The 22968-nt window shown below is 41.5% G+C and overlaps 1 protein-coding gene across 1 annotated transcript in view; it reads right to left on the bottom strand.

The window, feature by feature from the left end:
* Positions 1 to 22968, bottom strand: part of CFAP58 (cilia and flagella associated protein 58) — a 674866-nt gene that overhangs the window by 135339 nt on the left and 516559 nt on the right. The window contains exon 15 of the mRNA XM_086922755.1: positions 19917 to 20021. Coding sequence (XP_086778881.1) covers positions 19917 to 20021 — 105 coding nt within the window. The remainder of the gene's footprint in view (positions 1 to 19916; positions 20022 to 22968) is intronic.

Raw genomic sequence — 22968 nt, 5'->3', positions numbered from 1 at the left:
AGAGGAGCGCTTTACACACTAAAACACCTCAATAAAAATTAAACCATTCATTCCCTCAATGATTTCAAGATGGTAGTACAACCTCTAGTCCTCTCTAAACTGGACTATGGGAACGCCATCTTCACAGAGACACCGAAAACTCACCTCGCCCCCCTGAAATCAGTGCTAAACAATAAGGCCTGGCTCATAAAAGATGTTAAAAGGTTTGAACACATCACTCCAGCCTTCAACTGTCTTCCTATTGAAGGAAGATGTATTTACAAGACTGCCTACATCACCCATAAAGCTCTTCACACACATACCCCAACTATCTGGACAACAAACTTACAAAAGCAGGAAGAACCAGAACTCTGAGAAGCTCTAGCTCGCGTCTTCTCATAACTCCCAAACTGAAAAGGAAATCCGCCCAGACTCGCTCTTTTTGTGGAAATGCACCTAGGATATGGAACGCACTCCCTAGAGATCTCCGATGCAACCCCTACTTCCCATGCTTCAAAAGAAACCTAAAACTCCATCTCCTCAACAAATACTTTAACACATATGCCTACTGAACTTATTTCCATTAGCTCACTCTCTCTAGGAGTCGTCCATTTGTGATAGTTGGTTGATTGATTGCTTCAGCTGGCTAATATGTAATGTACTCATTTTTTATTGTTTTGCTGTTATAATTGTTCCTTATACCATAACCACCCTTTTTGCCTTAGCACCTTATGTAGAGCGAGGTTACTCTACTTTATGTTTTATGTAAAGCCATCTGATAACTGCAGGTCTAGCAATTGCTATATAAAACGTATTAATGATAATAATAATAAATAAATAATTTCTCCTCACAGGATTCTGCCTTGATATGACACCATAAGCAGAGTAATCTGATCTACAGCATAATTTCTAATCATATGCAAAACCTTTTATATACAGACCTACCCCTGTACCTCATCAGCCTATCACCTACATAAACCTGCCAGATCTTCATCGTGATCCCAATAAAAAGACCACCTAAAATCTTGATTGCTAGAATTATCGGAGCGTATACCTTTCATCCAACCTAACGATTTTGCAGTATTTAGTTTACACATTTTTATTGGAAGTGAAGGCACCTGTCTTGAATACTACAGCATCTCCTACAGTTTTCACCAAAGTAGCTTTTCTTTGTTATTTTGCTTTCTATTTATTTTTCATATTTATTGGATGCCAATGCAGGGTACATCCTGGACACCAGTAGTAGAACAACTTTTTATTCTCTGTGGGGCTAGCTCACATGGGAGGGTTTTTGCTTTCACTGCAGGTTTACTAGTTCAGTCACAGCAGGGTGGCCAGCCTTTCAGAATCATGAAGCAATGCAATCTACTGGCAAACTACACACTTTGCACAGGTCAGTTTTAAGGAATTTCATTCAGTTTGTTAAAGCACATGAATGAAGTAGACACATTTCTAAACTTTTTAGTGGGATTTAATTAAAACTTTTATTCAACTTAGTTTTGGCCTCATGCTTTTCCTTAATTGTACTGCTTTTTGAGTGGTTGGTGCATGCATTCTATACTGCCCCCAACAGTAAGCCTTGAGTTCAGTTAGGCTACTACAAGGTGTGCTAAAGTTAGCTTAGGAAGTCCTTTGGTCTGCTCTGCGAGAGTAATCTGGCAAGAGGCAATGCACACGTTTAGTTACTGGATTTTTTTAGGAAATCCATCTACAGCTGTACATTGAACCAATTTCTTTCACTCTTGTGATCTTTGAGGATTAGATATTTGAACCTCTGAGCAGTTGGTATTGAGTAATTAGATCCAAGATGCATGTGCATTTTCCTGAACATGAAACAACAATGCTGAGGTTAAATAAGAAGGTTTGAGCAGACCATTTAAAAAATCAGCTGGAATACACATAAGTGATGCAAGCTGCGCAAAGGTCAAATTTCAGATATAAGTCTAGCCAAAATTACAACTGAAGAATAATTTATCTGAACTTAAAAACAACAATGTAGCTATACAGTCTTTCCAACTGTGCTAAAAAAAACATAGGAACACAATAAATAACATACAGATTTAACACTTTAGAATGTCATCTTAATTGTGCTCAAAAAGTGCCACACAGCTGCATCAGGTTTAAACCGGAATTAAAAGAAGTTTTCCCACTCACATTTAAAAAAGGTAATATGGGCAGCTGCCCAGACTTTCTGTTCTACTGAGCGACGCAAAATGGCTGTGTTTTTTTAAGTTCAATTTTGTTTTGTATAAATCCTATTTTATTAACATGTGCTAGGAAATACCGGATAACATCATTTTTGCCACTGTAAGTGAATAACTGTAACAAATCAATGAAAACATTGGATTTTGATTATCTAAATGCATTATGTGCATAACCTTTAACTGGAGTTCAACCACAGGATAATCCTTTTCCCGTGCATTTCCATAGACCTCATTACCATTGACAAACATTGGCTAATTGCAATATTTTAAGGCTGATATACAAATTCCCTGAAGGGATCGGAGTCATATCCTGGCCTATATTCACTGTCAGTAGCTGCTATTATACTTTCTTCCCAAGTGGAAAGGGCCCTAGAATGTTAGTGGAGCCCTTTACACAATGCAACCAGTATTTTTCTAAGAGAGGAAGGGTTTTTCGTGATGCCTTTGTAGGCGGATGTCCTTAGCCTTGGGCAGAGTCGATGAAGAACCAGGGAAAAGCTTGGGGAAGGGTAAGGATTGCCATTGTTTGGTAATTGTAGCAACAAAACAATATGTAGTAAAAGTTGTTGTTATAAGGCACCTTTATGAGACAGTCACAAGGTCACAGTGTGGAAGAACATATCCGGTGGTCAAAGCTGCAAGATGTTTAGTTTAGGTTTACTCTCCAGTCACCTTTTGAAAACAGTTTCAAATCATGCTCAAGGAGAACACAGAAGAGAAGACTACTGCAGTTGCTGGAAGATTTCAAATATGTCTGATAAAGGGAGGTACAGAGAATTGTCTTCAGCTTCATCTTGAATTTATGGCACTGAAAGGATGCCCCAAGAGCTACAGAAGGTAACCAGATGCCAACAGACTAGGAGAAAAGCATCCAGGTCATGCCAAGGGGTGCCAGATTTCGAAAAGCATTGGGCACATAAATAAATAAGGATGAAAGATGTATCATTATATTAAAAGTACTACATCACAGAATTGCCTGTTGTGGATTATCGCTGTTGGAAACAGTACACTGCTAATAAAATCCTCTTCGAGCTCAGCTTGTTTGGAAAATTACAAATGGACAAGAATGTTAAAAGAATAATGAAAAGAACTGTTGAAAAACGATGACTTGGATTGTTTTCTGGATCAGAAGGGCCTACTGACCCTCTGCAGAGGGTGTGCCCCTCCTACTGCTGAGCCAAGACGGTCACATTTATGTTGAAATCATTACTTACGTGCATAGGCAGAGCACACACTGAGGTTTGCACGCCACAATCTTCAGCCTTTGAGCATTTGGTTAAAGTATGTTTAAAAATTATGATAAATAGGGTGTGCATTCTCCTTCTTGAATGTGTGTTACATAGTAGTCTGTTCAAATCTGTGAGTGTGCACCCCATCAAATGTAAAGCTCTTAAGGACTGGGCAACGGACATTCATGTTAGTTCAAGCACAACCTTTATGCTACACAGCACCGGGCGGAAAAGGTATGGAGGAAACTGAAAACTGAGGAGAGTAAGAAAATATTTCAAGAGGCTCAATTAACCTACTATAAAAATATAAAACAGGCCAGGAAGAACAGTCTCACCCAACAACTCACGGAGGCGGGTAACTGCCCAAGGGAGTTGTTTAAAATATTACAGAGCTTTGTAAAGCCTACAGCCTGTGAGAGCCCCGACAAATTTTCTCAGACCCTCTGTGATGAGATCTCAGTGTTCTTTGAAAACAAAATAAATCTTATCTATGATAAAATAATGGCCTCTAGTAGTGCTGGGAACAAGAACCCGCTCCCACCTAATTCATCCACACGAAACGAAAACCAATTATTATCTTTCCCGGCAATCTGTGACATAGATCTTCCCCTTCTTATCAGCCATATAACATCTAGATCCCCCAATGACTTCCTTCCTGCTAAAATGGTTGCCCCTCTGATCACCCTCTTAGGACCTCATATTCAGTCTGTGATAAACATCTCACTTAGAGAAGCACAGGTCCCCATGGAATGGAAGAAAGCGGTGGTGAACCCAATAAGGAAAAAAGCGGCATTCCCATGGACAGATCTTTCGTATCTCCGGCCCATCTCCCTCCTGCCATACATCGGTAAGATGACCGAGAAGCACGTGAACACCCACCTATCCAAACATATCGACGCAACGGGGGGCCTGGACTATTCACAATCTGGGTTCAGGCCCAATCACAGCACCGAATCAGCCCTCCTAACAGTGACCGACAGCAGAAGGATGACGCTGGACGGAGGGGGGTCTATGATTCTGGTGCTGTTGGATCTATCCGCTGCTTTCGATACGGTGTCACACGAGGTGCTTCTCGGTCGTCTGAGGGAGGTGGGACTGGGGGGTGTGGCCCTGTCCTGGATGGAGAGTTTTCTCTCAGGCCGCTCTCAAGAACTTAGGTTGGGCTCCCACAAATCCATCTCCAGGGAGCTCACCAAGGGAGTGCCACAGGGCTCATGCCTAAGCCCCACATTATTCAAAGTGTATGTGGCCCCCTTGGCTGACTTAGTAAGATCTTTTGGGTTCACCCCGGTGTCGTATGCTGACGACACCCAACTTCTGTTCCCTTTTAAGACCTTCACGCCTGCACTAAACAAATTGTTTGCAGATGGAATGAGGGCAGTATCAGAGTGGATGGCTATGAACTGCCTACAATGTAATGTAGGAAAAACAGAAGTTATGTTGTTCGGGGAAGCAACGATACTGTGGTCCCCCGAGTGGTGGCCCTTGGAACTGCGACCTGTCCCCAGCCCTAAACAGACCGTTAAAAACTTGGGGGTGCTATTAGATCAAGCACTAACACTAAAAGATCATGTGAACCAAGTGGCCGGCACTTGTTTTGGTGTCATTGGACTGCTGAGAAGGGTTTTTCCATACTTACCCGACAGCCATAGGAAGACACTGGTCCAGGCGTTAGTCATCAGCAGATTGGACTATTGCAATGGTCATCTCTTGTCAGCTAATGAAGAACATCTTAACAAATTGCAGATAGTCCAAAATACTGCGGCGAGGCTTGTCCTTAATGCTCCACCTAGGACTCCCTCCCGCCCTCTGTTGACTAGACTCCACTGGCTCCCAGTGCGGCAACGCATTAAGTTTAAAATCCTATGAACAATTCACAAATGTCTGTCAGGTACTGGCTCCAAGTATCTGACAAAAAATGTCTTACCCTATGTTCCTGGACGCTCCTTACGCTTCAGCAATTTGCAGTTAATACAGGTACCCAGAATTAAAAGATCTAGACAGGGAAGCCGTGCCCTCGCCCACACGGGACCTGTCCTCTGGAACTCACTGCCTCATATGCTGAGACAAATCACCAACCATTTAACCTTCCGAAAGTCTCTTAAAACCCACCTATTCACAAATATTTAACTAACTTACATCAGGAGTCTAATAATTCCTCTGACCATGGACCAGCATAAGTTATATTCTTCTAGAGGCACAAGCACGGAGATACCCCTTCGGGGGTCGAATCAGGCGCTATATAAGAATATAATAATAACATGTAGATTTATGTTGAGCAAATTATTGTGGATTGATTTAATGTTTTTGTGGAATCTGTTTGCATGAGGCAATATTTATTGTTTTATTTGATTGGACTTCGTTTTGAGATTGTGTGTATTTTATTAAGTATTTGTTGAGTTTTGCTAGAATACTTTGGAGCAGTTCCTTTTTGGGTGGGGTATGTTTCGTGCACAGCATGTAGAGCGGATTCTAATGCATGTGTATAAAGTTAAAGTTGAACGCGGGGGGGAGAACAATGAGAATCAGGCCACAGAGTGGTGGAGTGTTTTCACGAACAAGGTTCAAAACTGTGCCAACTAGAATGAATACAAGTGTTCTCCATTAAGATATGGAACGAACACATCAACAGTTTTTCCATGAAGGCTTTCACTGTCGGTAAGAACAATGTAAGGTTCGAGCACGTTTGCATAATGTGAAACTAGCTGCAGTTTACATTGAACATTTTAGTCTGTTTTGAATAGATGCTTGTTTAGTAACAGGATGCAGTAGGAATTCTGAGGGTTAATTTTGTATTTGGTTAATAATGGTGAAAGCTTTACGAATTTGAGAGTTGCACAGCAGTGATTATTATACGTTTTCTTATTTATGGAGGCAGGGTTTTGGTAATATTAGTTACACTGAATTTTTATAGAGGGTTGGTAGCTAAAGGGGAGAAAGACTGTTTTAGACTGATGGCTATAATGGTGTTTTTTCACTTTCTCGTTACAGTTACCCCTGAAGAGAGTAATTCTCAAAATGCATTGGGTACAATAATTTACAAGGATGAGAAATGTAACGTCATATTAAAAGTACCATGCCAAGGAATTACTTGTTGTGGATTATCACTGTTGGAAACAGTACACTGCTAATAAAATCCTTGAAATGTGAATGTCTTTGAGCTCAGTTTGTTTGAACAGTTAAAAATGGACAAGAATGTTAAAAGAATAATGAAAAGAAATGTTGAAAAACGATGATGACTTGGATTATTTTCTGGATTGGAAGGGTCTATGGACCCTCTGCAGAGGCTCTTTACCTCGTACTGTTGAACAAAGGTGGTCACAGTTATGTTGAAAATATCTAAACAATATCCTATGTATTTAGTGAGACACTTTAAATTAGTCATTTAGTCTATCACAGTGCTACTAAATCCTCCATACAGACACTTATACATACACTCAGTCTTCAATGTAAATTCTTATATATATATATAATACTTATTTAAATATGGAACCAAATCACATTCACTGGTTGATGTCATCAGGGATGTCATCAGTGATGTCATTTGAGATGTCATCAGTGATGTCAGTGACCATATCATGAATGATGTAATATGAGACATCATCAGCAGTGGATTGCGGGCGCGCGAGTTATAGTTAGTACAACTAACAATAAGGGAGGAATTTCAATGGTTTTGTACGAGTGAAATGTCCAGCTAACTATAACACCCCTAAAACCTATGTTTTTTTCAGTGAATTTCTATGGATTTTTCAATGACAATTTTTAAATGTATTATTTGTTATATTTATTTTTTTGATACTGATTTACTACATTTTTTTAAACTATTTATTTTTAGATATTTTTGTTAAAAAATTACATTACATATTTTTACCATAAATTGAAAAAAAAGTTTTAAATAATATTGAAATTCTATTTTTTTATTTTATTTTATATTTCTTTTAATATGTTTATAATATTTTCCTTATTATTTTTTTTCAATTTTGTTTTGAGTCGCGCACTCAAAGCGCACCTTCCTCGACTACTGAGCGGAACCTAGCCACCATTTTAGGATTGTTGTGTAGGATCCGCGTAGGGTGTGCGATGGGTGCGTATTTCCCTGTGCGATCGCTATGCGACCCGTACGCGACTTCAAGCGCATACACAACATATACATATTAAACTACACCACGTTCGTTTCCACGTGACGTCATATACGTGTTTGACGAGGTGGGTACGCGACTCCCGCAAAATTTTGTAATGTCTAAACCGATATATATATATGTATTTAATATAAATATTAAGGAAAGACATTATCTGAGCAAATCATAAAAATATTATTCTTTTAGTTTTAATAAACTTATATTACTTTTAAATGCAATTTCGCAAAGTCGCGCTGGGTGCGTGAGCGCACCCTACGTGGATCCCATGTGACCAGAAAAAAAGAGATTTGATTGGTTCATAACACTTCCTATTCTAACTACTGAAGGATCCCACCCATTTCAATCACTCTTCTTAGACCTTCCTTGGGAGAACAACTCTGCTAAGAAGACCATCATTTTTCTTGATTGGACACCTGAATTTCTTTTCTACAAAAAAAATGACTACACCAGTGCAAGAATCCTGATTCCGAACATTCAGATGCAGAGGGATTTGTACCGGAACCTCCCTGTCCAGAAAAATACACTTCTATTGTCTGGAAATTTTTCACTTTTCCAGCGCGACAAAAAAAGGTTAATGACACTAAAGTGACATGTACAATTTGCAAGGCTGTGCTGTCAAGAGGAGATCCACATAAAAAATATTATTGTGGCACTGCTAGTATGCGGAAGCATCTACAATCTCTGCATCCAGTAAATTTCGCACATGAAAAATGCAGAAGACTCCGCCAAAATCCACCTCCACCTACCAGGCAATTGCAAGTACTTCTGGGGCGTGTCCTTCAACCTCCCAACTGGACATACATCCCCAATTTGGAAAGTAAAAATGCACTGTGTAAAGTGCAATCGGTTGATCTGCTATGGAGAGCAGTCTGTTGATTTAGTTTGCAGGGTCATCAATGCAAGTTTTTTTTTCCTGCAATGATACTGTTTTCTTCATCCAGTTAAAAAAAAATTCGTTTAAAATCAAAAAATCGTTAAAAAAATCAACAAAAAAAAATTAAACTACAAAAAACAAAAACAAAAAGTTCTTTTCAGAACTAACTTCTCTGGTTAAAAAAAGAGCTATATTTGTATGACTGTGTGAAAGTTTAGATGAATGTATGTGCAGTGCATAATTGACTGAAAGAATGCATTGGTGGTGTATGGTGAATGTATAAGTGCAGAACTATAAGGAAGTGCTGCAGCATGACACTGTAAGCTCTTTAGCTGCAGTGTGCTGTGGTACTTCCGAAGCACAGGCATGCAACATATGCACATAAATATGTTGCAAGTCAGTGCTTCCCTCTGCACTGCTGCTTAAACTGCAGCAATGAGGTGACACAGGCACCCTTGCACCATGGTGCAAGGATATCTTTGTCGTGTGCCGTTTGTTTTTGTGCAGGAAGACACAACTTCCTGCACAAAAACAATAAGTGAAGGTATTTGTCTCCTTCAATGTATGATGTGCTTTGTAGCATATATTGAAAGAGAAAAAATGAGGAACAATGAAAACAATTCTCCGTGTTGTGCCTTGCTACATCAATTAGAGGATGATGCAGCATTCAAACACATGTCCAGAATTATGATTTATAATAAATCAGGAGATGTGTCTTGTTCTATGAGTGTTCTGGGCAAACACGCACAGCAACACCTACAGAACGACCTTTCAACGCAAAGTGGTGTGTATGAAAAGGTTGTATTTACATGGGGAAGAAAAGGTACACAGAGTACCTTTTCCTCTCTTTGGAAATATAAGAGTGTTTTGCGCTATAACTATGTTACAAAAAGTGACATGTTGTTTGCACATGATGCTTTTAAATTTGCCATATAAGTTGTAAGGTAATGGTAGATTGTACAGACAATGTACAAAGGACCGTCACCCCCATCGGGCTACAAAATAAATGGTTGGGGGGGCTCAAAGGCCCCCCCCAGCAAAATACATGGGTGGGGGAAGCTCAACAGTCCCCCCCCACCCCGGGGACCCCTATCCCCCCCCGGGGCTTTGTGTATTGTGGTAGGGGGGCCGCATGGCCCACCCTCCTGGAGCCATTGTGGGCCCTGGGGACAGCCACCCCCCAGGGCTGGTTCCTGCAGTGTCTCGGGGTGCCCACCCCCGGGACACTGCTGTTTGCTATGAGAGGGCGGGAGTCTCGCAGCACCCGCCCTCCCATAGCAAACTTGCTTTGGATTTTGAAAGAGAGAGAAGGGAAACCTGCTCTCTCTTTCAAAATCCAAACCATATTGCTTTTCCAAATGGGTAGCTGCATCATGTTAGCAGCTCACCATGTGGAAAAGCAATGCAGCTCCCGAAGGACGCGTGGAGCCGGCTGGGACTGTAAGGCATTAGGGCTCCCCCCACGGTCCCCAACTTTCCATATAGGCCCCAGGGGATGGGGTCCCCAGGGATAATAGAAATTAGTGATAGGTGCTATTTTATTTGATGGTAAAATTAGGAGTCGCAATCCAAGGCAATGGTAGTTGTTTGTGAAAATTGTATGTATACATGTAGCACTAATATAGACACTGAAAGATTTATATATTTGACTTTACCAGACTGTAAATCAGTATCTTTCAATAAACTAGTTAAAGCAGCAAATCAAAACATGGAGTGTAGCCAATGCAAATCAGAAATGTTATCAACATTATTTATACAATGATATGGACAATATATAATTTTAATGATGCAACGTTGTACAGCTGATGGAAGAAAATTGGACTCTTTAATAAAACATTTTGAGGCAAGTCAACTATCAATATCAGGAAGGACTTTTGTAGCAGTAGCAATAACTTTCCATGATGGTCCTTCCACAACTTCTGGACATTACAGTGCCTATCTAAAATGTGATAAAGGCTGGACATATTGTAATGATGCTCAGTTGGTTTTTAAACGTTTGCCAAGTGAATTATCAAATTCTTACCTAATATTTTTAAAGCCAAAGTTTTAGAAACATAATTCAGCCTCTGAGGCTTTTATTAATAGGTATTAATACGATTACTATTGGAAAATTTCAATGTAAAGGATTTCAAGAATATCTTTTGGCCAAGAAGAAAGGTGTATGTTTGAATTACAGACTTTTTCTTGCACATTCTCTCAGAGTATATTTTTAAACAACAGCATTTACAGTGTATATAAATTTATGTTAAAAAATGTCTTAGGAGTAAGCATTTTATATATGTGTGATTTGCATTATATGGTATGTTATTGAGGATGTAGTCTTGTTTTTTTTTAAACAATCTTATTGATTGGTTTTTTTTGCCCGCTCTTATGTGATGAGTACGATTGAAATCACTGAATCTAGTGAAATTCAATATATTCTGAGAACAGCAAAAAAGGCAAAGAAAGTAATTTGTAAAATGTTAAACTTATGCTTTATTGTAAAAAATATAATATTATATATTATAACTGTATTTTTTCTTCTCTTTCACAGATCTTAATTCTAAAATATCAATTTTTTTAAATTTAGATCATAAAAAACAACTGAAAAACAAAATGTAACATTTTTTATTTCAATTACTGTGAAGGTAAGTGTAACGGAATGTTAACATGCACAATGGCCTGTGTTTGCACACAGGTGAAGAAAGTGGAGATGGATGAGTAGATATGTGTGGAAAGATGCTCTGTGGGCGTTTTAAGTTACAGGATAAAGTTAACGTGAATACTTAGGGGACCATTAGGATGTCGGGCGGACGCCACCGCCATGCCGGCGGTGGCGATCCGCCCGACATCCTTGACCGCCCGCCACCCATTTCCACCACCATATTACTAGATAACTTTACATAGAGTTCAAACAACCACCATGTTCCAAAACTGAACACAGGAATTACATATATTCTGTAATGAAGGTGGAAACCAAGAGTGTGAGTAGTCATAAGAATACAAAACATAGACTATCAGCTTACCAGCGCAACGCTTCAATAAAGCGAAGCACCCACAATAAACATGCACTCCACTTAAATAGCAAAAAAGGATTGTGCTGATTATCCTGGCAAGCAAACTTAGAGTATGAAAAAACAGATATACATCCTATGTACTAGGCTTCATAACCAGCATTACTATATGTCTCTATAAGAAATACTAAAAGACAGAACTCACGCGAATTCAGCATACTGAACTAATTATGACACAAAGAAGCATGTGAACAGCTAAGCATCCAGTCCGGAAGACACTTCTCATTCAATAAACCTTGTGAGCGTAAAGCTCATACTTAGAGGTAAAAACAAAAAGGGACACAACCCTCCTTTACACATCAATAAAAATGGTATTGAAAAAAAAAACATCTGCTCCTCGCAAGAACACCATCTGGTGGACCAAAAGTTGACGTAACAATGCCCTAACAAGTCTTAACCCTTAATAAAGATAGAGCTTGCATCACCTATACAATCCAAGTATAGGTCAAATAGCATATAAACAGAGAATGAGGAATTACGACTCTGTACTCCTTTGCCTGTCACGGAGACGTCTCAGCGCTGCATAAGCTTTAGCCCAAAAGAGACGGGGCACCATCAAATGGCATGTTGACCAATATCAACTGTACAGCCTCCAAAAAACATGAAGCTGCCAACCTAGCACGACCCCATAGCACCACTGGAGATGCCATGGCTCGACCTACTGAATCTGTAGTGCCCATGCCACAACTAAGTGAAAGCTTAGCTGCCTGTTGACCATTTCTTAGCAAGCCACCAACCTCAGAACGGAGATTATCCGGAAGAGATTGCAACATATTCTGCAAAGAAGCCCACACAGCATGAGAAAAACGCCCCAACACACAAGACGTGTTGGTTGATCTCAAGGCAGAGCTGGTAGAAGCTAAGAAATGTATGCCACATGCACCTTGACTCCTAGAATCATTATTCACTGGAGTCTTAGGTGCAGAATCCACATCATGTGAAGATGTTCCAGCCTGAACCACTAGATTACAAGTGGAAGCATGTCTATGGAGGAAAACTGAGTCCCCAGGTGCAAGCAAATGTCTGTGAGCGATATCCCGATCCACTAAGACCCCTGACTCAAGCTTTGCCCAAGTCCCTAATAGAATATCAAACAGAGCCTCACTGTATGGAGGAACAGGCTCTTCTCCCGTCTGTCCTTGGTAAAGGACCTCAATCAGAGGGTCGGTAGACCTCTTCACAGTAGGTATAAACAAGTTCAAAACTGTAGCCACTATCCTCAACATATCTGCGAAGGAGGAACTTGTTTCAGTAGCGAGACTGGGGGGAGAAAGTAACCCCGAAGCTGGTGAAGATTCCAGCCACTAGCCTCTCCAAGTGAAGAAATCCAGCTCTCCTCCACCTGAGATGTATTAGCAATAGAAATGGGCGGAAAAAGCCCTGTCTCAGCTGAAACAAGGTAACTTTCAAGAAGTCTCATCCAGAGAAGGAACAAACAACAGCACATTTCTCTCAGTCTGTACTGTTGGCTCCGCATTCAATGCCGCGAAGGCGATGCCTCGATGTCGGTAGGAAGATGAGAGATTACTTCATCCGGCGCCACTGACGTCGGAGTCAGTGGATCGAAAACAGGCCCCATTGGTGGAGATCCGGAAGGACTGTATACCTCCACCGAAGCGAAGCCAGCCGAAGACAATCAGCGCTGACCCAACAACTCCGATAGCCAACCGTTACTGGGGTCGAAATCTCCAACAGCACCCCACTCACTTCCTTGAGGCTTAAAGGCGCTTTAGAAGGAGATGGTGTCCCAAAATGAGGTGTAAAGAGATATAATACTCCCTCATCTGGCCAAGTGACGCCCAGGCTCCCAGAATGACGTGGTGACACAGTGCAGATTTTTTTAAGGCCTCCTCAACCGTCAGGCGGGAGGAGCCATGGGAGACAAGGGGATGCTGCAACTTTGACCGCTTCCTACCTTTTGACATCTCTGGAGAACAGCATACTCTGGACAGGCTCCGACTTTTGGTTTGACCACACGAACGGACCTCTTTCTGGGACGACAAAGACTGAGGCCAGGAAGTCTCTGAAGATCACAACATACGCGCCATCAACTTCATCCGGTGCTCATTAAGCACCTTTGGCTTCAGCTTTTGACAAGAGACACAATCCTTGGTGTTGTGGTGTTCGCTCAAACACCACATACAAACCGTATGCAGTTCTGTAACTGACATTTGCCGACAACATGACTCACAAGGCTTAAGCCTGGTGACATGGAGAAAAAAGGGCACACTGTTCCCAACAACAAAAAACTGTCTAAGTAGGCCGAAAATGTCCAGAGGAACTGCTTCTACAGATCTGCTTTACAGCGCGGAAAAAAAGAAACTGATGTCCATGTGCCGTAGGGGATTTATATGGCTCCACTGATGCCATGACCTGAGTCGACATCATCATGGAGCAGTACGACGCCTTCCCCCAGTGTGCCGTTACTGCTGAAAAATTTCCAGATACAGTCTGACGCCTGGGGAGAATTCAAAGTTAAGGAATCTGAGGCTAGATGTTTCTATCAGATTGTACTATTCAGGTGTAGGCCAATTTTTCCATGTTTTAGGGATGCAGCAAAAGTATTTTAACTCTGCTTAGCAGGGATAGAGTGCACAGAGTCCTAATGCCAACAAAAACAGGTTCAGCAAAAAAGAGGAGTGAAGGCAAAGTCTGGGGGAATACCATGGCAATGATATTCTGTCTAACATTCACAGTCTCTCAGTGCAGCTTATTCATCTGCAACACAGTACTCTGCACTCTCCCTGGGTTTCCAGAATCCTTTATTAGTCTGATGTTTTAATTAAGTAAAACGATCAAAGAAAACAATGACAGTAATGGCTGAGTATGCAGGAGAGGTATTTCCAATGCACTTTTTAGCTATGCTTTTAGGAATGCCCTGACAAAAGCACATCAACTAACCAAATGCTCATGTAATGAGACCACTTGAATGGAAGACTCAGTTTGAAACAGTATGCTTATTAATCTGACAGCACATGTTCAAGCTGACAGATTGAGGGTCTCTAGTGTCTTGTTGTAAAGTAATAATCAATGCTTTAAATGGGAAAATACAAGTGCAGGTACTCATTAAATTGAGATAGGGGCGTGGCTAGTGGGCGGGGTTAGAGGCTGAGCGAGACATGATGATATAAAGACACTTCTATTGAGTATTCATTTTGGTGGGGTGTGAGGATTTGTTTGGAACAAGCCTTAAATCATAGTGGAAGGGGTTTGTAAACTGAGTTGCAGTCAGGCCATCTGCAGTACTATTATCACTTTCAGGCTAATAATCAGTGCGTCCCTAGACCAACGAGACGCGGGCAGAGCCTCATTAATAATGGGTTCTACACCACTTGCAGGACATACCAACACATGTGAGAAATGTATCAATATAAATAAAGGGGGGTAACTCATTACATGAAATGACGGCAAACATGAAATGCTAATATTTCCTTATTTTTGTAATATTGGCAGCTTCCCGATGTCATACTCTTCCTACTTGCTTGGCTTAAGTCCTTATATCTTGTAGAGGGCGCATACACACAGAAACGACCATTCAACGCATTTCTTTTCAAATATCCCGCGTGTCCCGAATCGCTTCCTCTCTGATCTCATTTCTCTCTCAAACATACACAGTATCAGACAAATACACAAAAGGCTCACCTCGGATTATTCTTTAGTTACTTTGCAGCACTAGCGAGGTGCAAACGTGATTCACCGAGCAGGGCCTGGATGGGGCCTACTCTGTTAGACACAGCAGGACGGTGAAATTCCCAACATCCGGATATCCCATGCATAATGCAAATGAGCCGCTGCTGAATAGTTCAGTGTTGGCTCAGCTAAGGGCCAGAGAGACGCTTTGGATGTCAGAGAGTCTCCACTCTGACTGCCTCGAGCTCAGCAGCACCAGCAGCAATGAGCTTACCTTACATTTCTTGAGTACCAGTACTCTCCTTAGCAGTGAAGAAGTGCCGGTACTCAGCTCGGTAAAAATGAGAAGTGCCGGTACTCAGTACCTGTGAGTACCGGCCCATTAAAAGCACTGGTAATAGTACACCCATTTAAACCATAGATGTATTCTTACTGGAAGGTTAATCTCTTTATATGTTGTATGTATACATGTGGATTAATATGGTGCCTTCTAGTTTCAAATCAATAGAGTCTAGTAAGGAAAAGCAAATATGATGTAAATTCAGCCCAAATATTTTGGACTGGGAGAAAAGGAAGAGAAGGGGGAGGGGGAGGGTTAGGGCAAGATTAACAATAGTATTTGAAGTAACATGAAAGGTCAAAGTTGAATGAGGCTGTAGTGAAGAAGGGGATTCTCTTCAGGGAGTCTGATCAGTGGGTATCACCTGTGTGATCAGGTGTGGTTTAAAAACATGGAGAGAACTAGGTCTCTAATAAAAATAGTGGTGAGGTTATGTGGCATGATGAGGTCTTAGATGTCTGATGGGAGTATGACTGTGATACGAGTAATAGTCTGAAGAAAGTAAAACGTTTGTTCAGTGTTGTGCTTGCTAAGTAACATTGTGGGTGAAATGATATTAGTTATTGCAGCAAATTCACCTTTTCTGCATTGCATCCCAGATTTTTCGCCTTTTTCAGGGCCCTATTTTTCTGGTTTTTAACTCTGTGCACTTAACCCCTGCTAAACAGAAGTAACGTGCCTGTGCTTCCCCTTTAAACATGGTTACATTGATTTACCCTTGATTGACATTTAACTTGCCTATATGTCCCTAGTATATGATGATGGAAATACACCCAGGGTCTGGAAGTTAACTGTCACTTGTGGCCTGTTGCATGTAGGGTGCCATCCATGGGGTTGGCCTATAAAACATGGCTTCAGACCTACCATGTGTAGCCTGACAGCAGCAGCCTAATAACCTGCTGTCAAACTTGTCAAAATAACACTTTTGACAGACAGGAAGACCTGCTTTTAAATTATAACAGGCCATCTTTAAGTACATCTTGTCAACCACAAGGCAAGGTGTCTGATATTTAAAATTGGAATATATGAGAAATTAAAGTAAGCATGTTCCTCCAGAGTTTGGCATCCAAAGGGGTTTTGCGATGGCAGGGCTGTAGGTGGATCCTAGATAATGTCAAGGTACATATTCTATACTTTATCCTGTAATTTTAGACAGGAAACAGCTAAAATGGTATTTCTATTTTTCATAATATTGTGAGTCTAATTTATTGATGTAGCTGGATTTGTTAACGGATATTTAGGAAAAGCAACTTTTAGAAAATTACCTTTTAACTGCCTGAAACTCCATAATGCTAAATTTCAACAGTCTTCGGACAGCTGGTATGCAGTGTGCATGTGCTTCACCTTAATGAGGTATGAAAACTGCTCCCAGAGCAGAGCTATGGCATGGACCTGGAAGCAGGATGGACTAGGTTTTGAGTATTTGATCCCTATCAGTTCGGGGAGGACAGGTGGGCTGGGTCCAAGAATGTCATTAACTTGAAAGGGACAGAGGTGAAGCCTGCCTATTCATATTTTATTGTAAAGGAAGACCCAAGGACGAGTCACACACGCCGTGCTGGCACCAAATTCAGTGGGATGGAAGCTATGCCCAAAACTGGATTGGAGTGGACACAGGGGAGGAGACTGGTTATTTCCCTTGCCACACCTGTGGGTGGACAAAAGAGCACGGAAAGTGGGAAAAAAGGGTTTGCCCATCTTGGATTTTAGGTTTGAGGGGAACTCTGGAATTGTTTGCAACAAGGCAAGTGGGAACTGCTGAAAACGTACGTAGAGTTGCCCGAACAGTTTCTCCATTGGTAAGGGAGTGTCCACTCACTGGCTAGTGCCAGTCATAAATATAGCACCCCAAGTAACTCCCCTCAGAACACTTTCTAGATCTGCGGAAGAGAATGAGAGGGCTGGACCTGCTGTTTTTGATCGGAAAAGATACCTGAAGTACTGTACGTGCTCTTTCTTGTTCCAAGGACAAAGAAGTGGACTCCAAGGGTCAGTTGGCTGACCTTTTGTGGGCCTGCAGGGACACAAGCTGCAAGAGGTCTTTTTCCTGAAGTACTCAATTGACCAGTGCCAACTGGACCTTGATAGTGGCATTTGCTGGAGTCAGTCTTGGCCCCTAAGTGCTGTCCCTAAGGCACAGAGAGCATTAGAAGTGACCCAGAGGATCTACTCCAGAAATCCTGAAAAGTTAGAGGTTAGAAAATGTTCTTCCAAGACGCCCTGAGCCGCCTGGAGGACCTTGTGGAAAAGATGTCTGATTTTGAAGCACTTTCTTAGATGCAGCTTCAGGTTTGCCACGCTGAAGGATTTTCAGCTCGATAAGAAAATACTAAGTCAGAATGTAAAATCTTTGGCAGGGATAAGCCCTCGTGGGGTATCGGACCAGTGCTTCATTGTGGTAGCCTGAAATCGCACCTGGGTCCTGGTCTATTGCTTCCATAGACTATCATTGGAACTTAGTACATTTTGGCACTATTTTTACTCCCCAAAAAATTACAATCATATCTCTGTTTCCCTTCATTGGATTTTTTTCATTTTTTGCGTCATTTTGTTTATTAAATTATTTAATTTAATTATTTTAATTGTAATTTTTATTGTTCGGTGTTTTGCCTTTAGTATTGTTTTGATATGCATAAATACTTTACACATTGTTTTTAGTTACATCTGTCTGCTTTATGGTATAGCTACTAGAGAGTGAGCTCAAGTTAATTTAGAGACTTTGAGGGTCGGTCTAACAAGTCAATGTCATGATTCTTTGAGGTGGGCATCCACCAAGCCAAATAATAATTCACTTTCCTTTAATTCCTTAACTTTAACTCCAGTTCTCCAGTGTTGACATCTTTCAAAGATTCACATGCTAGAATAATTCCCTGCCATCAGGCTGGGAATCCCCAGTAAATTTGAATAGAAGTAAACAGTGTTAATATGGCCAAGGGACCAACAAGAGTGTTCAGGAGCACATTCACTTCTTTTGAAACAACCCATAGTTCCGCCAACTAGGTGGACGTTTGGACGTTTGGTGCTCTTTGCTCCTCTGGGAGGTCAGCATTGCTCAGATTTCATAGTGTGAAGGTTAAAGAAGAGGGATGGTTTAATGTGAATCAAAAAACATACTGAAGACCTGGGGTTACAGGTAGGTAACTAATTTCTTCTCCTTTGTGCAATTGTTCCTAGATTCACATCCTTGAATCAGAATAGCAAGCACTACATTGAAATTAAACCAAGAAGGAAGCAGGCTCAACTTTGCTGAAAAAGTTGTGTCGCACTACTTGAATGACTCACAAGTCAGCTTCTGCATTCACATCCAGGCATTAGTCCTTAGTGAAAGCATGCATGCATTCCAGAAAAGTGTGGCTGTCTTTGCCATACTTCTTGTGTGATGCGCCTTAATGCTGCCTTGAAGAGGGTGCTTCACTTTGGTGTGGTGAAATGCATTGCAGGCTGACAATCAATGAGCAAACAATATTCTTATTTACACATTATATCAAAAACTCTTAGATCCACAAATGGATAGAATTCATTTTTGGAAATGCAATTTTGTGTATGTGTCTTAATCTTCTGGGTTTGGAATCGCGTCTGCTGCCCTAACCTCATAACTGTGGATTGAATCTACGAGACTATTTTTCTTCTTTTCCATAAAGTGGTAGGAGACCTTTTGACATATTCAGTTCTTCTATGCCTCTTGTTGCTTTTTCCGATCGGACCATTGTCTTTTACATGTGGACACATCGGTGAAACGTTGACGCCAAGAGCTAAAACTCCAATTTCGCTCTGTAATGACGAAACGTCCTGTGCTACAGGTTAGAGCGTTCAAAATCATAAATACTAGAGTAGTAATAAATATCAGAAAGGTACCCTATATTGCTTTTGGGGTGCATACTTTAGTCTTCTCCCAAACAAGAAGCAGGTTTAGCATTTACTCATAACTTTTCACATAAAATCACCTAATATGCTCGATCTTATCACGTCTTGAATGGTTCAGAATATAAATGTTCTCTTCTGGCTCCTCCGAGTCATTATTTTGTACATTCTAGACATCACAGAGTGGCAGTGAAATACATTCTTCCTAAGGCCCCACAGACTTTATGAAAAACATTTTAATGAAAAGAAATGAAACGTGTTTATCAGACATTACGGAGAGGGTTAAATGGGAGATAAGGGGGATCGCAAGGACTTAAAAGCTTTTAGAGCTGGACGACTAGAATGCAGTATATCAAAACTTTATCTTTGATCTTTAAACCTCGCTGGGTGCAGTCTCTGTGATTAAGGTACAAAGAAAAGCCATTATGCAACGTGCAATCAGTTTACGTTAGGCACTGCTGCCATCTACAGCGCGGTTAAGAAATAGCAGCTAGACAGAAATGATAAATCGTGTGAAATTCAATAAAGAAAGTTCCCGTCTAGGCATGCTTCGATCACGGCTAGAAACAGAGCTTGATGTTCAAAGGCACTGAAAGTAACAGGTTACCTGTAGCAGCAATTCCTTCTCAACCACCTCCTCGGTCTTGCCGATGAGTCGTTTCTGGAGCATGTGTATCTTCTGGATTAACTCGTAAGTGCTCGGGTCGCTGGCCTGTACGAAGTATATATAACATGAACCTCAATCTCGATGCTTGTGGATGAACTAAATAAACAAATACTTGCTATACAGGCAGCAGAATAAACAAATACTTGCTATACAGGCAGCAGAAAATATGTATTTTTTGCTAACAGTGTTATTATACAGAATCCTAATTATGATAAATGATCTCTATAATTAATCCCTCTTCGTAAGATTCCTGTACAGTTACAACTCTTAAATGAAACGTTTATTTGGCTCCTAATCCGAACGAAAACAAGAGCAACATTGATTGATGGACATCTGTCCTTCTAGGTCCATAAAGAGTATTCAATTGAGTTAAGTATAATATCTACACTTTACAATGCTCCGAGGCAGCCAGGCCCATATACTATGGTGCAGATCTACAAGGAAGTGCCGCAGCGCGGCAACGCAAGCCCTTTGGCTGCGCCACGCTGCGGCACGTCTGAAGCACAGGAATGCAACATATTTACAATAATATGTTGCATCCCTGTGCTCTCCCCTGCGCTGGCGCACAAACTGCATCTATGCGCCGGGGCAGGCACCCTTGCACCATGGTGCAAGGATGCCTGCGTCATGGGGAGATTGTTTTTGTACAGGAAGGGGCACCTTCCTGCACAAAAACAACCACTACAGGCATTTTCCTCTTTCAATGCGTGCTGTAGAATGCAGCACGCTTCGAAAGAGGAAAGGCGTACCATTGACACACATTTCCAGATTTACGAGTCCTCGCAAATCTGGAAATGTGTCTCATTCCATGGGTGTTGCGTGGGAACACCCAAGACAACAACCATGGAACGCCCCTTTCACGCAAAGTGCTACGTGGGAAGGGGCCATATTTATAAGGAGAGCAGGGTGGCTTTTACTCTCCTTGTAAATATGGAGAAGTGAAATGCACCTTCAGTATGTCACAAAATGTGACGTACTGGTGGCGCAGGGGGCTTGTAAATCTGCCCCCGAGTTCTCATCAACTATGTCCGCTATTTACAGATCAGCTCAATATGGGGAAGATGACAATACGAAAACAGTGAGGACATGTTTGCACGGTTAAGGGCGACGCCCCCCGAAAACATAACACAGTATGCAGGGCACAAGTCGGGGGTACACGCAGGTACACGGCGTCCACCCTCTATTTTCACAAACCGTCCCCCCTTGCCAGGAACTTGGGCCCCACAGAAATATGCTGAACTTGTCCCAGTATAATTTTCAGACACCGGGACACATTCAGCATCGCCCGCACGTTGTCTGCTTTCCATTCCGTGCAGCAACGTGCAGGAAGCAAGGGAGCTTTTTTTTACCTCCAGCTGGGTCAAAGTTAAGGGATCATCAGGCCTCTTTTTGTTTGAATAGCCTGACGGGTGGCGGCCTGGAAACGTTTAAGAGGGGAAACAAAGGCAGCTTGTTATCTCTTCACAGGTACTTAAGAGATGCATGCTTTTTACTTTGTTCAGTCCCAGTATGTAAGTGCATGCACCGTGAGAATTCCAGATCTGTTGTTCTTTCCCAGTATTTACACAGCAATTTCAATAACAGTATTTTATTTCTTTTATGGCGCTAGGCAACCCAATGCAGGGTGTCAGAGCTCTTTACATAACATACACATTATACATTGACAATAAATCATGTACATATGTAAATCAATGTACAAGATGAGTTACATGAGAAAGTGTTACAAGGTGTAGGAGTCCCATGTCCTTCATAGCTCACTGTGCTATATTACACAGATTACAATTCATGAGCTGCAGGCAACAAAAGGATCTCTGTGTTAAAAGCAGCAACCAACTTCACTATCTACATAAAATATCAATCTGTCATGCGCTTTGCAGCAGACACATTACTTTGATTCACATCTGAGACTACATAAAACACAGATCTCTCCAACAAATGTGTTCAGCTCCAGAGTTATCTCATCATTATTATTATTCCCTGAGTCTTGCTCTGAACCTTTTACAGCAGATGCCTTAACCCATAAATATTTTAAAATGCAGACTTTGCAACCAATTAAGCAGAACAGATCTACTGCCATGCTTCTCCTTGTTGCCAATTCCGTTGTGACAGTGTTTAAAAAAATAAATATATTAGTGGAGGCCTAGATTATGCGTCGGGACTGTGCCACTTTTACGGCAAAAACCCCGACCCCAAATCTCATTTCTTAAATCTCACAATGAGCTTAAATGTACTCATGATATACCTGATAAACATGTATGAAGTCGTAATAGCTGATGTCACTTCTTGTGATGTCACATCCAGTGAGGTCAGTTGTTGTTATGTCAAGTGCAATGTAACGCGTTGTGACATCATGCGCTGTGATGGCATGCCTCATGATGTCCCTTGCATACTGCCGAACCTGGTTAGTCCCCCCACTTCTTTTTTTAGGACTTGTGTCCTGGCAGTATGTGTTTGCAAAGCGCATATTCAACCTCGGGCCTCTTGGCGCTTAAATAGCAGACTCATGCTACTCATTTTATCAACCTCAGGATTAAGAAAGGTTTAGTGGAGTCGTGAATATTCGAACATGTGACTGTGGTGTACTAGGTTGGGGCCTAGCACAATAAACAGGCAGGACACTCGTGGCTGTTTAGTCAGTGGCTAGCAGTACACTAAAACCACGCCCAGCTCCCTGGGCTCTTTATTAGCTTCATTGCGTGCTGGCCAAGTGTACGCTGGGCCAGCCTAACATAGTAACGTTGACGGGGTCACTGGCTTAACACCCCTCTGAACAGCGGCCAGGTGGGCCAACTCGTTAAAGGCAACACTACATTCCTCCTTTACCCACAGAACAAACTATAAGGCATTGGGAACATTACCAACAACTGTAAACATTTGTCTCTAAATCACAAGGCATCTATGGAACAGTCTTACTTAGTATGCAGGGATTCACCAGGCTTCGTGCCCCGGGGGCTGGCAGCAAGCCACAAAGTCTTGGTACTTCTGAGATGGC

The sequence above is a fragment of the Lissotriton vulgaris genome, chromosome 5, assembly GCF_964263255.1.
Source record: "Lissotriton vulgaris chromosome 5, aLisVul1.2, whole genome shotgun sequence".
Lineage (NCBI taxonomy): Eukaryota > Metazoa > Chordata > Amphibia > Caudata > Salamandridae > Lissotriton > Lissotriton vulgaris.
The sequence above is the reverse complement of the archived record's forward strand: the minus strand, read 5'-3'. Positions and strand labels throughout refer to the sequence as shown.